This window comes from Mobula birostris, chromosome 27 (assembly GCF_030028105.1).
Source record: "Mobula birostris isolate sMobBir1 chromosome 27, sMobBir1.hap1, whole genome shotgun sequence".
NCBI classification, from domain to species: Eukaryota; Metazoa; Chordata; class Chondrichthyes; order Myliobatiformes; family Myliobatidae; genus Mobula; species Mobula birostris.
Genome location: NC_092396.1, coordinates 31610851 through 31628619, shown reverse-complemented (window position 1 = coordinate 31628619; position 17769 = coordinate 31610851). Strand labels below are relative to the sequence as shown.

At 43.1% G+C, this 17769-nt stretch overlaps 1 protein-coding gene across 2 annotated transcripts; it reads right to left on the bottom strand.

Annotated features, from left to right (window-relative positions):
• Positions 1-2805: 2805 nt before the first annotated feature.
• On the bottom strand, positions 2806-16440 carry LOC140188561 (claudin-16-like). 2 transcript variants are annotated; one of them, XM_072244969.1, is made up of 6 exons: positions 16359-16440; positions 16073-16206; positions 11195-11297; positions 6863-7027; positions 5485-5676; positions 2806-3223 (listed from the first exon to the last, which is right to left on the bottom strand). In XM_072244969.1, the coding sequence occupies exons 2-6, from the start codon at positions 16184-16186 to the stop codon at positions 3135-3137; spliced, it is 663 nt and encodes a 220-aa protein (XP_072101070.1). In that variant the 5' UTR covers positions 16187-16206; positions 16359-16440; the 3' UTR covers positions 2806-3134. The 2 variants fall into 2 exon arrangements, with proteins under 2 accessions (XP_072101070.1, XP_072101071.1); XM_072244970.1 differs by lacking the exon at positions 5485-5676.
• Between the last annotated feature and the right edge of the window lie 1329 nt (positions 16441-17769).

The window sequence follows — 17769 nt, the reverse complement described above, 5'->3', positions numbered from 1 at the left end:
AAATGTGAGACCCCAAAAAGCTCCTGCCATTCCCATTATAAACTATTACAACGAGATCATGACGTAGGAGCAGAATTAGGCCTTTCAGTCCATTGAGCCTGCTCCGCCATTTCATCATGACTGATCAATCTCTGTCCCAACCCCATTCTCCTGCCTTCTGGCATGTAACTTTTCACACCCTAGTTAATCAAAACCCTTATCAGCCTCTGCCTTAAATACCTGGCGTCCACAGCCACCTGTGGCAACGAATTCCAGAGTTTCACCATCCTCTGTCTAAAGAAATTCCTCCTCAGTTCCATTTTAAATGAACATCCCTCCATTCTGAGGCTGTGCCTTCTGTTTCTAGACTCCTCCACCGTAGGAAACATCCTCTCCACATCCGCTCTATGTCGGCCTTTCAACAGTCAAGAGGTTCCAATTGAGATCCCACCCTCATTCTTCTAAATTCCAGTGAGTACAGGCACAGAGCCATTAATCGCTCCTCATATGATAAGCCTTTCATGGACATAAACAACTAAAGGAAATTTAAAAAATTTACTAATACTTATTAAGTCTAAGCAAAACATAAAAACATTAAAATGAGATTAACTAATGAAATTTCTTCTCTCCCAGGGTCTAGGAAACCACATTCAAATAAATAAGGATTTTGGTTTTTTACAGATTCTGGATAGAATAAGAGAGGGATGTTCCCAGGATAATGCCAGGGAATCCCATCACAATGGGGCTAAATAACTGGACTGTTTTCAAACCAGATTTGCTCAAAGGCCAGCCGGCCTTCAGCAGACATGCCCTGAACTGTACCTTAAACTATATTCTCTAACTCAGAGGCAAATATAGGGAGTAGATGCATTCATTAAAACCATTAAATAAATAATGGGCACTCAGTACTCTTCCAGCCAAAAATAGACTATTTAAAGGGAGAACAATAATCAGACCTTTCTTAATTTTCCATAATCAGACCTTTCCTGACTGCGCTAGGTTTGCTGAGAGGCACCTCTGTATGCCAGGTGATTAAGGTTATCAAAGGCCAGAACTAGATCAACAGGCCTGCTTTGCTTGGGACAGAAATCAATAGCTCAAGAACATTGTTTTAAGATAATTGGTGGACATGTTTGAGATGGTTTGAGGTCATTTCTTCTTACTCAAAGAGTTGGAAGGCTCCGGGACCCACTGCCTGAAAATGTGGGAGAAGGAGAAGGCTGTATCTCAGTTAGAAAATATGAGATGAGCGCCCGAAGAGCCATAGGGTAAAGAATGGAGCTGAGAGCATTGCAGGCATTTGGTAAGAAGCCCCTATACGTGCTGTAGTTTTCTATGGTTCTATGACCCATTGGAGCATGACATTGCAGTCTCTCTCAAAACATGACAGGAGCGAAAACAATAATTGTCTCACTGAACTGCAAAGGAGTCATGTTTCTGAGGAAGGGGGTGGGACTGTGGTTGGATCATTTTGAATGGCATAGCAGTTTGGAGGGGCTGAATGACCTACTTTTATGTTGAAAGGAAGCATGAAGTATAGAATGACTAGCACATGCCTGTTTCTACTCCTCTTCTTAAGCTATGCCTGCTCTCGGCTCTGGCTCGTAAGTTGCTGATTCACTCTGAGATAAGGTGTCCCATTCCTCTAGGTTATTCAAGGGGGCCAATCATCATGCAAGCCTAGCTTGTGAGTTCTTGACCACAAAACTGAGTCAAGAAATTCTCTTACAGGCTCCATAGAGTTTTATGTGTTTTGTTTTATGCGCCGTGTGTGATATATGTTTTGTGGGTGCTCCACGGCCTGGAGGAACGTCATCTCATTTCGTTGCATACATGTCGTCAGATGTCAATAAACTTGAACTAGAGCAGGAGCAACGAGGCAGTGATAGAAGCTGCAATTCTGGTTTGTACTTTAGTTAGTAATCAGGGCTTTGAAAGCTTTAGGGTTTCTATTGTAGGAAGAAATTTACTGGGATTGTCCTCCCCATGTCTAAATTAATACCACATTTAATAGTTCAGTTTCACACTGATCTGGTGGAGAAATTGTCCAAATATGAGCCAGATGTTGAGAAAGAGAGAATCAGCCAGGTAATGATGGTGAGAGAGATCCTCCCTCATCTACACTCACAGTCAAGAGATTGTGTCCTTTAAGATTTGAAAAGTCTATGAATACCAAGGCAGAGAAACGTTACCTCTTCACCAGCTTGAGATCAAGACCTCATCAGTTCGGCTTGCACTAAATTGTTTTCTCCCAGTGAGTCAAGACCTCAGCAGATTGATTCTCTTGGTGAAACAAGATCTCATCTGATTGATTCTCCCAGTGAATCAAGATCTCATCGGATTGATTCTTCCAGTGAATCAAGAATTGGTCGGAACGAAATTGTTCTCTCCCAGTGAATCAAGACCTCATCAGATTGGCCAGCACTAACTTTTTCTCTCCAGTGAATCAAATAACACTGAAAGTTCTTAGATCCCTGGCTTAACTCATCTTTCTAAAGTCATAGTGTTTAAAACGATGACCTTGCTTTCATCATTAAAAGGATGCAGACATATTTCAAATTCCCTCTCCTACATTTTTAGCTTTCACCTTTTCCTCTTGATCCCCAATTTTTAAATAAAACTGAAAATCTAAGTGTGTGAACTACCTGTCCGTCTTTGCCCTTGAGAGTTAAGGCATCAAGGTTCAAGCCATTGTTTATACTCCTTGGGCAAAAACTTTCAGGATATTTTCAGTTAATTACCCTAGTTAAGATTTCATTGAGCAATTAGTATGTTCTTTCATTCATAATTTACTTCAGGCAAAACAGAGATTGCAAATATAGAATCTTTTCACACTTTGGAAAGGTACATTTTATTCTTTTCATCACGTTGCACTGAACTTTTCATCGCAACTCCATGTAAAGGGTTCATTAGGACAATTTGTTGCTCTAAATAAAAACTTTTGATCCTACTCATTGATTGCACTTAAATAAACTACATCGATGCCTCCTCTTTGCGATTCAGTATACACAGAACAAAACAATTTGAAAGCATTAACAATTAAAACCAGCTGCAATATGTAGCCTTTCACCTTTTTGAAGGGTGCAATATGTCCTCTGAGGGACTGGAGAAGCTGTTGCATTTAAATCTGGAACACAGTTCCAGAAGAGGTGCTCCTAGACTCGCGAATCCATGGCATACATTTTGCCAGTGGCTGTTCTTCCATACTGGTAGAAGGACAGGTTGTATCGGGCAGTTCTAGCATCTGTTTGGGGAAAGAGAAATGAGTGTCATTGAAGAGAAGGCTTCAGGCATCAGTGTGTGTGTGTGTCCCAATATCAGGCTTTATAGGAGTGAGTCTGAATATTGGTGTTTGTAGGTGTGTGCGTGTATCTGTGTGCCTGTGACTCAATATCAGTGTTTCTAGTGTTTCTGGGTGTGTGTGTGTCTGAATATCAGTGTTTATAGGTGAGTGCGTGTGTGTGTTTATGTCTGCGCCTGAATATCAATGTTTGTAAGTGTGTGTGTGTGTGTGTGTGTGTGTATGTGTCCGAATATAGGAGTGAGTCTGAATATTGGTGTTTGTAGGTGAGTGTGTGTGTGTGTGTGTGTGTGTGTGTGTATCTGTGTTTCTGTCTGTGTGCATGTGACTCAATATCAGTGTTTCTAGTGTTTCTGGGTGTGGGTGTGTCTGAATGTCGGTGTTTATAGGTGTGTGTATGTGCATGTGTGTTTGTGAATATTGGTGATTTTAGGTGTGTGTGTGTCTGAATACTGGTGTTTGTACTGTGTGTGTGTATGTGTGTGTGTGTGTGTGTGTGTGTGTGTGTGTGTGTGTGTGTGTGTGTGTGAATATTGGTGTTTGTACTGTGTGCGCGTGCGTGTAAGTGGGTGCATATGTGTGTCTGCGTCATTAGGTTACCAAAGTTGTGTCGGCCCCATTGTTCGCATGCCTGACACTCAACTGAAGCACTCTATTCCCAGCTCTGTCATGGGAAGCGATTACCACACACACAGAAGCAAAGCTGCAAGGATGCACTTAATGCCTCATTGAAGAAACACTATGTCCCCATGACTCCTGAGAGACCCTGGACCATGACTAGGCAAAGTGGAGAACCTCAGATCCATACACTGAGAGCGCACAGAGCCCCTGTTTAACCTGCTGAGGAAGTGCACCTCCTCACTTGTCCTGTCAATTACCTCCTGACCTATCTGTGGAAGAGCTTGCATTTACCATATTAGCCTCAATAACCATCTCTGAACACAAAACTGGAATGGAGGTAAGTCATCCTTAATCCCAAGAGACAGCACAGGTAGGAGAACACTGAAGTGGACAATGAGAAAGGGATGGTGTTATCGGAGGATAAAGTCATTTAATTCCATGAAGTCTTTACAGCTAATGCAGAGTGAAATACAACATTGGCCACTTCCAGGTTCTTTCACAACCACCTGAGAATCTGACTAGGAGTTACCTTGCTATCATGAACCCCCAAGCTGTTTAAAGAGGGTTTATGGAATGATGTCATTCTCAGTGTAACACTTCTTCAGGAGCGCTGCACGGGAATGAAGGTCTTATCTGCAACCAAGGGTGTTTTTGTCTTGTTTTACGATTGCAAGAGACTGCTGGGCATTGAGAGCTTCAAGCACTGTATGTCTACCCTGTCAGGGAGTTGCCTATTGGTAGAGGCACTGGGGTGTGGCTGGGCTTGGTGCGGACCGTGTGGCTGCCTGCTACAGTGCGCGAAGGTGGTGTGCAGTGTAACAGTGGGTGATTGTATAGGAGGTTTTCCTCGTGCTCGCAATACCCTGTTGCACACTGGTAACGTAGAACACTGCAAGTCGGGTCTGCAGGTTTACTGCCAAGACCGACGGCTGGAGAGTTTGTGTGGCGTTGGGGTTGTAATGAGGACTACAGTGTGGCCTGCGGCAGCCACCAGAAGGGGAGAGGCCGGAGGCAGTGTGGTGTGGCGTCCAGGCTGGGTTAGGGCTGGCGCTGCTCTCCAGTGTTTGCCTGGAGGGAGACAAGCTGAATACCCTGCATGTGTGCGTGCGTGCATTCATCCGTGGACTGCTGAGAGCTCGTTTTTGCAGACAGCACTCATGCTCCATCAGTCTAAGGGACATGTCACTTAGTAACTTGGGCTATATTGTTTGCTTCTGTGTGACTGTATGTTTACTGCTATCGTATACGTGCTATGTGTGTCTTGTGCTGTGTATGACTGTCAGTACTGTGTTTTGCACCTTGGTCTCAGAGGAATGCTGTTTCGTATGGCTGTATTCCTGGGTATTCATGTATAGTTAAACTTGTGGTTGTCACCTTTAGTGTTCTGGGATGCCAAGTTAGGTGGTTGAGATATTTACCTAAATCTGCCCCCTTCCCCCAATTCCAGCCACCCTCCCACTCCCCAAAACTCTATGAACATGGTGGCTGGCCCTTTGAACTTGCACTCTTTGAATGCTTTAGAACTTTTAGGTAAGAATGTAGGAACAGAGAGAATTACTGTGGAACGAAATAATTTAACTCACCTCTGAAGAGGTAAAGGCAGCAGGTTAACATGATGGAGGCTAAGAAGCAGCCCGTTGATCCCGCCATCCCCAACCAACAGGACCACCCGAATTCATACTGAATTCCCAAAAACACGTGCTGCAGAACCAGAGTAGCTCGCTCCACGTACACGTCCACGGCGTACCACACGGATCCAATCATACCCGGGACACCTGTAGACAGTCAGTCGCCTTGTCAACATATTCCATCTCCCTTCAGGCTCAGCAAAGACACCAGACAGAACTTAGATGCTGACGGCACACCGGTCACGTCCAGTGGCTCCCCAGCCAAGGTCGGCGAGGAATTTGGAGTTGTGACCACTTCACTGGAAGGGTCTGAGGAACTTCAACGATTCTGAAGTAGTTCAATGGAAAGTCCACGAATAAAAGTAAATGCAAGTCAACAATATACTCAGCACCCTCAATGTCCTGGCTTTAAGGCTGCTAATGGTTCTCCTGATTCTCTGAGCAGCCCCAGCTCTTTAAAAGGAACGCTGTGACATATTTTCACTTACGAGGATGGGGGCATCTAAGGAGAGGGAATAGCTGGAGCTATGGAGCAATGGGAATGACTGGTTTCCCATGATACCAATGCCAGCAGTCACTCAAATACTTCTCAGTGCCTCTTCCCTTCCCACTGATAATCATTTTTGTTTTTCTATTACCAGCATTCTTTCCTCTGTTTACTATCATATCAGCTTAAAGCTGTATCTCAGGAAATCCCGATGCTGACCCTACTGTCTTGCCGGCATTATATTGGCCTGAAGATGAACAATGTCAAATTGCTTCTGTTGGGTCCAAAGGATATTCCACAGCTTAACACTTTAGGGTATTAAGCAGGGGGTGTTCCCTGACTCCAGCCCCTCTTTAAACTATCTTCTTTCTTGTCTCACATACACATTTTGGAAAAAGTAATGAACAGCTTATGTCATAGTTATGTCATTTTTAATCCCTTCCATTTTTCCTGAAGATATTGACCTGCTGGGTTCTGTAAGATCCCGTAACTCACTGGTTGACATTGTTGTAATATATCAATCAGGAAACGTAGACTTTGATGAAAATCGAGACTATTCAGCAATCAGAGGCATCGAATGAACTCCTGACTCTAACCTCACACTTTGCCTCAGTGAGAGCGCTCTGAATTGATTGTACCATCTTGCTGCATGGAATAAGGAGGGAGATTGCAGCAGTTCTGCACATCACTGAACTCAGGTGCTGGCAGGATATTCCTTCTCAATGCTCCTCAGATCAACATCAGTCTGTCATGTACCAACCAGTCCTTCAGGAGGTCCCCTCAGTTACTTCATCATATGCTCTTTTGGAAATAAGCTACTAGATCAATGAAGGGAGTTGACCTTACCTCCAATTCCAAAAATGAAGCCTGCCATGTAGCAGATCCGTAATTTAATCTGAGGTTCATCTCTTAGTATCTTCACACAGTCCAATCCCAAAACTAATATAATGAGTGCAAAGCCAGCAAGAATGTCTGCCGTAATCATGAGTGCTCGAGTCAACACTATCTTAACTGGAAGAAAACAAGGGTAATTTTTTAAAAACTCTCTGTGCATCAGAAATGTCTCCAAATAGTGAAGCTTCTCCCTCATCCCTTTTGACCATGAGTATTTTTCCAGTATTTAGCAGTTTCCAAATGGATTCAGTAACCTGGCCTCAAAACCTTTCTTGACAACCGTTCTCAGATGTTCTCAGGATGTCATTGCTGCTGGAAAGGCTGACATAAGGTGGTGGCGCCTCCTAGAGGCACTTGTCATACTTCGCTACAGTGAGCGGATTGATCAGCCATCACTGAGGGAGGCAGCTACGAGGCAACCTCGTTGCTGTGGAATGAGGATCACACACTCCCAGACTGATCAGTCTGATAGATTTCTTTCCTCAATGGGCATTAGTGGGCCTTCTATCTAAAGAGATGGTACTGATCTCTCTGCTGATCTGGTTTGTATAACTCCAAATAAATAAAAGCATAATCTATCCTGAAACATCTCTGCAGTGGTCACTAAGTCCTGGAATGCTATCTTTCAGGTAAATTTTACCGGTAGAAGTACGTAAATTTTGAAATTTTTCAAATAAGTTCAGTAGAGTTTTCCCAGATCCTAATAATGTTTGTCTTCCAACCATTTGAACAGATTAACTGGCCTTTATATCATGGCTACTTATGTGAGCTTTTATGGCAATATGTTGTCTGCTGTTTCCCACTTTTTATCTTTGGTTGAATTTTGCAATTACTGTTGAATGTCTAGTACATCTTCATACCTAACATGTTTTGATGTTATATTTTCCTGTGGACTTGCTCTTTATCATTTCTATAATCAGCCCTCCTCTCCAACTCTGCACTCCCGTGACTTAATGCTTCTTGTTCTCCACCTACCTCGCCAAGAAACTTATCCCTTTTCCCGAACTTTCTTGCTCTTAATTTTCTACTCAGTTTGGGGCTGATTATTTTCATTATATTACTGAGTCCTTTTAGAGCAAGTTTTCTTTTTTTAGGTCCCATTAAAAGCAAATATCATTTTTGTTTTATTTTATTTAGAGATAATAGGTTCTACGTGCCATGCCGCTCAGCAACCCCTGATTTAACCCTAACCTAATCACGGGGCAATTTAGAAAGACCAATTAGCCTACTCACCAGTTCACCTTTGGACTGTGGAAGGAAACTGGAGTACCCAAAGAATAATTCACGCATTCCACGGGGAGATGTACAAACTGCTTAGAGAGGGCACCATAATTTTACACTTATAATTTTCCCTTGAAATTTATTCAGGGTTTCCCAACCTGAGGTCCACAGACCCCTCTGTTAATCGTAGGGGTAAAAGGAAAAGTACATCGCATCCGGAGTTTCTCCGGTAAGCGGACAATTTCCCTCCACGCCTCTCTGACGTAGTGGGGAACCGCGTACGAGGCAAGTTACAGAAGTGGTTTTCCATTGCCTTCTGCCGGGTGAGTTTCCAAAGAGATCACCAGCTCGTAACACAACACGGATGGAAAGCGTGCAGGGAAGCTGGCTGGATTCGAACTCGGGACCTTTCGTCCCGAAGTCCGACGCTGATGCCGCTACGCCACCAGCCAGGTCAATGGTAGGGGTACATGGCAGACATGGCATAAAAATGGTTGAGAACCCCTGTTGCAGAGTCTGGATGATGAAGATTCCCAGCCTTGATCTCTCTTTAATGTTCCCAATAACTCTTGCAAGAGATGGAATTTTCACCCATTCTGTGGTCAGGAAAATCCTAAATGAAATTAGTTGGAGTTGTCTCAGCCTCTGAGTAAAGATCAGTCACCATCATGAATTCTTCAGCAAACTATGTTAGATTGCTTGAAGACAGCTGAAGTGAAGTTCTTGTTTTTGCAGGTGGAGTCTTTGTCTGTGGGGGATGAGCATATCTCTAGTGTATTCAGTCTCCAACAGTCCACTCTTCACATCATTCGCAAGATTTTTACGTACACTAATTTATCACTCTTGTAAAAGATCTGTGGGCTATTAGTTGCTCCGGAATTGGACAAGGATGAAGGAAATGCAGAAAAGCACTGTATGAGGATATAATGTCTCTATTCAGAGTTTCAAAGCAGTTGTATTATTGCTACTTTTCTGGCTTGATTTTGGAATATTGGAGTTTGTGAGCTGCCTCCCAGAGTTTATTCTGCTATTTCCCAGTCTTGCACTTCAGAGGGTGTATTTGTGAATCATCAACCATCTACCCCTCAACCATCAGGTTCTTGAATAAAAAAGGATAACTGCACCCACTTGCCCCATCACTGAAATGTTCCTACAATCATTGATCACACTTTAAGGACTTCTTATGTCATTAGCTCATGTTCTTCATATTTATTGTTATTTATTTATATTTGCTTTTGCACAGTTTGTTATCTTCTGCACTCTAGTTGATCTTTTGTTGATCCTGTTATAGTTACTATTCTATAGATTTGCTGAGTATGCCCACAAAAAAATGAATCTCAAGGTTGTACTGTATATGGTGACATGTGGTGAGGGAGAGGGCGGAGCTTAGTTATGATGGCACAAAAAAGGCAGCTCCTTTGACTGCACCTTCAGAAGCAGCTCTACTTCCATCTTTAATATCTCTATTTTACCCTTTCAGGTTTCTTTTGAGGACCCTGACCTGGAGTGACACACTGACTTCGGTTCTTTGTGGGAATGGGACCCGTTCTCGGGGTTTCACAACTAGCCATTATTCGACATGCCGAGGTGTGGCCTAAGAGCTTAGCTCGCCTTCGGGGGTCCGAGATCTCGTGGCTCTGGAGGCGGGCGGATTGAAAGTTGGTGTCCCGGCAGGAGATCGGTGTATCATGGGAGTCGGAAGATCTCTGGCCGTGTGCCCAGAGACCCAAGATCTTTGGGCACAGAGCTCAGAAAAAGCAATGCAGCGGACTTTTAACATCGTAAACCAGCAAGCTGTTTGTTATGTCTCCCCTCTTGCTGTGAAATGGAGACACCCCTTTCTCCCTTATTAGGGAGAGAGAGAGAGAGAGAGAGAGAGAGAGAGAGAGAGAGAGAGAGAGCCTGTGTTATGTTGAATACTGGGTGAACGAGTAGTCTTTGGGATACTGCAAATCTGTGTCTTTGCTGATGCTTTGCTGCAGCTTACATGCAGGAGGGAGGGGAGCTGGGGGGTACTTTGGGTTTCTAAAATTTAACTGTCGTTCATTCTTTGGGGCACTCCTCTGTTTTTGAAGATGGTTGTGAAGAAAAAGCATTTCAGGATGCATATTGTATACATTTCTCTGGCATTAAATGTACCTTTGAAACTTTTGATATATGTACTTTGAACTTTGAATTTTGAATAGCTCTCGATAGTATCCTTAACGCTGTTTAAGTTAACCAATCTTTTACTAGGAAAGGAATGTTTGTATTCGTACATCATCTTTTATATCCTCAACACTTTTCAGAATGCTTTAAGCCAAAGGGTCACTTCTGAAGCCAGAACTACAATGTAGGAAACCAAACTATTATGAAACAGCAATTCAGTACTCCATGAATGGCCAGTTAATCTGTTGTTAATCTGCCGGTTGGGGGATGAATGTGGTTTCAGACATGGTGAACCCTCTAATCTCTTTAAATTATATTATAGGAGCTTTTCATCCATTAAGACAGTGGAAATGGACTCAACACCACACCACATCACAAATATGCAGTACTCTGAAGGATCTCCGAGAAGTATAAACTATATACCCGCTTCACATCCTGACCCACAGCTGCCTAATTCTGAAATGAGAACACAAAATAAGTTGGCCAGAAATGTTCAAATTTGTTTGCAAGGGTAAAGCCTTGTTAATTATGGTACATGTTGGGAATCATGAACTTTGCTGACATAGATTTCTGCCCCATTTCTCCATCTTTTTTTGAAAAATTACATTTGTTTTATCTCCTTTCAATAATACTTCACATCACATTAAATCTCTTGAACGGCATTAATTACTAATGACTGAGAGAAAACCAGGGAATATTTGGCAGCTGTTAGGATTCTTACAATAGTAGAACATTGGCCTATTTTTCAACAGGAGTATATACCTACATAACACTTTCAATTTTATTGTTTTAGTAAGAGTTTTCCACACTTACAATTATATTCCACAGACTAGGTGTGCAACAGGTGTCCCACCAATTTGTTCGATGGACAACTGGTTCAACGTTTCAAGCATCTGTTCTTCTGTAGATACTTACGTGGATGTTCTGCTAAAATGGAGTCATATTGATCACACGTCCTGATCCCATCCATGGAATTTGTGACACACTCCCACCACAAGCCCCTGCATTTTTGGCTGACCTGGGAACGTGAGCCAGAAACAGAATTATGAACACTTGTGTCTATGTCTCTCCAGTCAGACACCAGTTATCACTGCCATCAGTGTTCCAAGTTAGTCTGGGCATTCTGTACTGCCCAGCTGAGCACTGGTGACTGCAGGCCAGCCTGACCATCCTCGATGGCACACTGGTGCGAACGGCAGATCTTCTACTTCTCAGTCCAAGGACCTGGGTTCAAACCGAACCACCTGAGTTGTGTATATGGAGTTTGCACACTCTGCCCATGACCGTGTGGGTTTCTTCTCAGTGCTCTAGTTATGTCCTACATACCAACAACGTGTGGGTTGGTATGTTAACTGGCCACAGGAAATTGCTCCTTTCTCTGGCTATCCATCCCATAGGATGATGATGGTTCCTTTCAGTCAGTTAGTGGGGTGGTACCCCACTCCTCAGAAAGGAACAGTGTGTGTGTGAGTGGATTTTAGGTGAGTAGGGGGTTGCACAGGTCCAGACCCGCCCTCTCGACATCCCCTCCCGGATCCAGCGGCATGGTGGGGTCCAAGACGGCTGGGGGAAATTCTGTTGCAGTGAATGGTCAGACCAAGCTTCGATGCAAGGGATGCCCTTTCCGCGCTTCACGGCACGTGTTTGCTAGATGACCGTTGACCCTACGAGAGGGTTCATCCGCCCTTTGACAGGTCTTGTTTTTCATCCTGCAGGGTGTCTAGCCACCCTCCACACCAGGCAAGCTGGTGGGGGAGCCAGTTTAGTCGCCGACCACCGGACCATGCGACAGGTAGTACTGGGTTACATGGTACCAGTAGCACTCAGACGAGTGACCTAACCTGGAAATTGCTCCTAGTGTGTAGGTGAATGGAAGAATATGGGGAGATGATGGGAGTTTGGGGAGAATGAACTGAAATTCAAGTTGGATGAGTGTAAAATGGGTATTTGATGCTTAGTGTGAACTTATTGGGCCAAAAGGAATATTTCTACCCCTGTGCCCACTGAAGGCACACCAGCCATCTATACTGATCAGCAGGCCAGCAAGAATAACCTATAATTGTTCGAATTAACAATATCCGGCCATTAAAGTCTTCCATTCTGTTTGCTTCATCTCATCATAGAGAAATGTCTCTTCAGTTTAATGGGCAGGTTAGCCTGGTTGTGGATTTGCTGACTTTGTTCATAAATTTCCTACACCCACCACCTCATCGTCTACGTCCTCTCCAGATAATTGTCCCAGAGTCAAAGGGAAGCCGCTGGTATCTCGCCAGATGCTGCTCCATTGGAGTAAGTTTTCAGAAACTATAGTGATCCTCTGTTGGTGAAGTATTTGTCTGGGAAAGGTACTTGGGATGTGGGAGAGAACAGGAGTACTGAGCGAAAACCCATGCAGTCATGGGGAAAAGGTACAAATCCACACAGACATCACTGGCAATCCGGACTAAACCCAGGTCTTTGGTGCCTGAGGCAACAGCTTTACTGGTTGTACTACTGTGCCAACCTAGATAGATAGATAGATACTTTGTCGATCCCAAAGGAAGGAACAATGTCACAGTAACATTACAGATGCACAAATATACAAATATTAGAAGAGAAGCAAGAAAGAATAAAAAATAAATTACCTCAAACAGTCTAACAGGAGGGGGTCATCACTTCCCTGGCTATAGGTTGACTCATTATAGAGCCTAACGGCCGAGGGTAAGAATGATTTCATTTAGCGCTCTCTGGAGCAGCACATTTGTCTCAGTCTATTACTAAAAGTGCTTCTCTGTTCACCCAGGGTGGCACACAGAGGGTGAGAAACATTGTCCAGATTGCCAAGATTTGCTGTAGGGTCCTTTGTTCTACCACAGAATCCAGTGTGTCCAGTCTGACTCCTGCAACAGAGCCCTTGCACAGAATTACCATACATCACCCAGTCCCAGCTCATGCTACCTCTTATCCACTCACCTTCCTCTTCCCCTCTTAACCTCCATTAGATCAATTGTGAGTAGCCTTGCGAGAACACTTCCTCATCACCCCATATGAAATCCTGATATGTACTCAATGCCTGTGCTTGGAGCAGAGATTGGCATTAAGGTGGGCTCGCCATGCAGATGATGGTGGGTAATGTTGGAGGAGATAGATTGCAGGAATATCCTCAGGAAAGAACAATGCTGAAGTTAGAGTCATAGAGTACTATAGCGTACAAGTCCTTTGACCTATCTAGTCCATTCTGACCATCTAAAATGGAATGTAGAACCTTCTCCAAAAGAAGACAATTTTAGATGTTCTGACTGTGGGAATGGGAAGGACATCCATGCCCAATCAAGACTTCCAAATCTTGCCCAATTGGCTGTCAAACCATGTTTCTCATAGCATTAATGTGTATTCTGAAGATATGCAATATAGCAAATATTAATTTCAATAGCAATCAGTTTTCAGATCTGAATACAGATTGTAGATTGATGCAGCTCAGTACAATAGTCTTCCTGAAGCTGCATTTTTGAGTAAATTGCAGACCTGGAAACACTGAATTGGCCTGAGATATCTGTATATGCATGAATGCAATCAACACATTGATCTGAGATACCTGCACAGGAACAAGCCATTTGTGTTCTCAAGTTCATGCCACCTATCTACCACCCATTTACGTAAATCTTACACTAACTCCCTTTTCTTAACTCTCACTACATTTCCATCAGTCCCCCTAGATCTTTCCAGTCACCCACACACTAGGGACAATTTACAGTGACCAATTAATCCATTGAACTGCACATCTTTGGAATGTGGGAGGAAACCAGAGCACTCAAAGGAAACCCAGGTGGTCACTGACAGAGTGTGTAAACTACATAAAGACAGCAAAAGTGGTTGGAATATAATTTGAGTCACTGGAGCTATGAGTACACACAATGCCCACTGCTTAATCCAAATGAGGTTTAAGTCTGTATTGATTGGGGCTTGTGTACTGTGGCATTATGTGGCTATGATGATACAATACTGACGCCTTTCCTTTGTCGATCACATATCCAGCATCTCCTCCTCATGTGAGTGGCCAGACAGGTTTTAACAAGGCATACCATCACCATAACCAAACATGGGATGTTTTAATGAGGCTTATACTGGTATGGCCATGGTTTGGAGGCTTGTCTGCCTCAATGGCCCAGAGAGCTATGTTGGCCAGAGTCAGGGCCTTATGCTTTGGCTTTCGATAGGGTCACCCATGCCAAACAGGTTAAAGGGTAGAGGCCAGGTTAAGAGTGGTCCTCTGGTCCTCCAGGTTTGGATGTTCAGCTCAGGGCTGACAACCCTGACTGGTAAAACAAAATTGTTACGGAAACAGCAAAGAAAAATCCTTCTACATCTGAGTGTGATGGTATTCCTGAGTCTCCACCTGGGACTTGCATGATTGACAGCAGTGAAAACCAAGAGGAAGCTACTGACACGATGAAGGAAGCCCTGAACACCACCAGAGATGAAAGAGCTTCATTGCTGCCCTAAAACATACTGGCATATTGCCCATATGTGATCCATTGCATAATGTTTTAACATGGTTTTATTACAAAAAATAATGGTTACAGAATAAATGCAACTTGTGCCATCATCAGAGCATATTTTAAGTGCAAATCAAGGCAATTAATTTACTGCCTCTGGCATGCATCAGTAACTTAGGTAATAAGCATTCATTTAAAGGTTTTGCTTTTTGCTAATGGACCAACAGTGAAAAAATAGGAGGGTGAATTTTGAAATCTATCCCTTTTTTCCTAATCGATGAGATTATTCAATTTAGCTTCTCTCCTACTCAGCTCCCTGCAGAATACTTCGTAACTCCCTTACTAATTTGTCTATTTTGCAAGACAATACACACACAATGGAGACAAATTCTCAAATATCAGTAAATCCTCTGTCATCAAATGTTATGAATTTTGATATTTAATTTCTTCAGATGCCATGAATCCAACAGGGTTGACTACGGTAAATCTTACAGAACAATCATAAAATGCAAGTTCCAAATTCCCATTTTAAATACAGTAGATCAAGGTTTATTGCTTCCCCTGAAAGAATGACCCTGCATTTAACTGCTTGCCCGGTGCTCTCCTGTGATAACTCAGTGTCTCAGAGCAGTGGTCATTGCTGTTGCCCTCTCCCCACTGGACAGGAGCCACAGACCAGCATTCAGCTTGTCGACATTGGATAAGTGCAAATGACAAAAGATGAACAACTCTGATGATGTCCCTTTACAGCAACGCCTCTTAGTTTCAGAGCTTGAGGACAAAATCTTGATTTAATTGGTACCCTAAACAGCTATAAAATATTGCGTATCATTATATTATATTTGACGAGCAGGTGTCATATAGGATTGCAGGAGCAAAAAAAAATTATACACTGTAAGATCCCACAGACAGCAATGAGACAAATGCCTCCGAACTCTGTTTAACTGCTTGGTTAAGCAATAACTATTTGCCAGGGTACCTGGGAGAATGACCCTGCTCTTCAAAATGGCACTACAGTGCTGTTCACCTGTAGAGGCACAGCAGGTAATGGTGTTACGTTTCTTCGGAAGGAGGGCACCCTTCGTGCTATCTTGATCTTGTGTTGCATACTGTATCTCTGGGATGGAATCCAGAACTCACAACCACAGCACTACAGAGGCTAGGCCACTTCCTTAATACCCTCTTGAGCACCTCAATATCCAAGAGTGCTAGGAATCAGAACGACGAGTTCTTTAAGATATTGGTTTGCAAAATTCAGGAGACGGAAGCTGACTAAGGAGTAGGTAATAAATTGCAAAGGCAGCCAGTGTTCACTCACCTCCAAACTGTCGTCTGCATTCACCATCCAACAATCCGTCCAAGTCGCCACTATCAAGAAAAACGTTGACACAAAGGCCAGACTGAAGGACATAAGTTGCAGCATAAAAATCATCTTCACTCTAGGCTGGAGCACTGAAGGAAAAGAATATTCATTGTTAGAATTTTTAATGGAAGGGAATGGATTCAAATGTCAAAACAAAATACCCTGATCCATTCGCTCACTTGAGTTAAACATGTAATTATGATAAAAATTATTTGAAAGAAAAGGTTTGCACCAACATTACCTCCGCCCGACACACTCAGGAATCATTGTAAATATTCAGTCACTTTCAGAGGCACAGGACCTAATTATTCTGACCTTCCTGTGCTCAGAGACCCATAAAAATCCATTGTACAGCCGGAAATTTTGACTTGACAGCTAGTTTGAGCTGGAAAAATCCAGACAGCCGTTTACCCCTTTATCGCTTGAATATTTATTCACGCTTTTGTGCTGGGATTTCTATGAGACTTTTACCCGCTGTAGTAGTTCTTCAATCAGATAAAGAAATATAACATTTCATCTTCTCATTTCATTACAGAAATATTCAAACAATTTCACAAATTTTCCTTCCCTTTTACACACCGGTTACCCAGCTTTTGAACCCTGTAATCCCTTAGAGACCCAACGACAAAGCATAATCCTCAGAAGTATATTGGACACTATAAGTCGGGCTGCAGTGCTGATTCCATCCTTAACTAATAGTATAGACACATATTCACTCCCTAACTTTGTGACAGTGATTGGGGCTGTGAGCTCCTGTGACACTCCTGGTGGAGTATTGACTACGTTGTCCCAACTCAGCACAGACCGAGAATCAAACCTGCTCTACGTTAACCTGCCCATTAAAGTGAGCATGGACTCGGAAAATTTGCAACACAGGAGGTCACACAGCCCATTGTATCTGCACCAATTGAAATTGGGCTAGCCAGTCCAATCCCATTCTCCTGCACCAGGTCCAGAGAAAACATTCGAGACATGTTGAAATGTGGTGAGATTTCCTGCCTCTGTTACCCCTTCAGCCAATTAATTCCCTACCACTCCCTGGGTTAAAATATTTTCCCTCATCTCCTCCTACTCCTTCTACCAGATGCTTTAAAATCCTGAGCCCTAATTTAAGACCCCTTTCCTGAGGAAAATAGATCTTACTTTTTTTTTGGATTTGAGTAAATGAGTACTTGATGGTCATGGGGGCAGTTTCCATGCTATATGACTCTATGAGTATGATTCTTTTTCCACAGTAATGCTAAATCTAATTGAATTAGACATAGACATAGACATACTTTATTGATCCCGAGGGAAATTGAGTTTTGTTACAGCTGCACCAACCAAGAATAGAGCATAAATATAGCAATACAAAAACCACAAACAATCAAACAACAAAATGCAAACTATGCCAGATGGAAATAAGTCCAGGACCAGCCTATTGACTCAGGGTGTCTGACCCTCCACGGGAGGAGCTGCAAAATTCCATAGCCACAGGCAGGAACAACTTCCCGTGACGCCCAGTGTTGTATCTCGGTGGAATATGGCCGGAGTCCAACAGCAAAAAGTTCAATATCCAGTCTACAAACACATTCCTCGATCGTAATATGACCAGGATTGCACCATCCATTGTTAACCAGAACAGCAAGCCCCCAACTCCTTTACGCTTACCG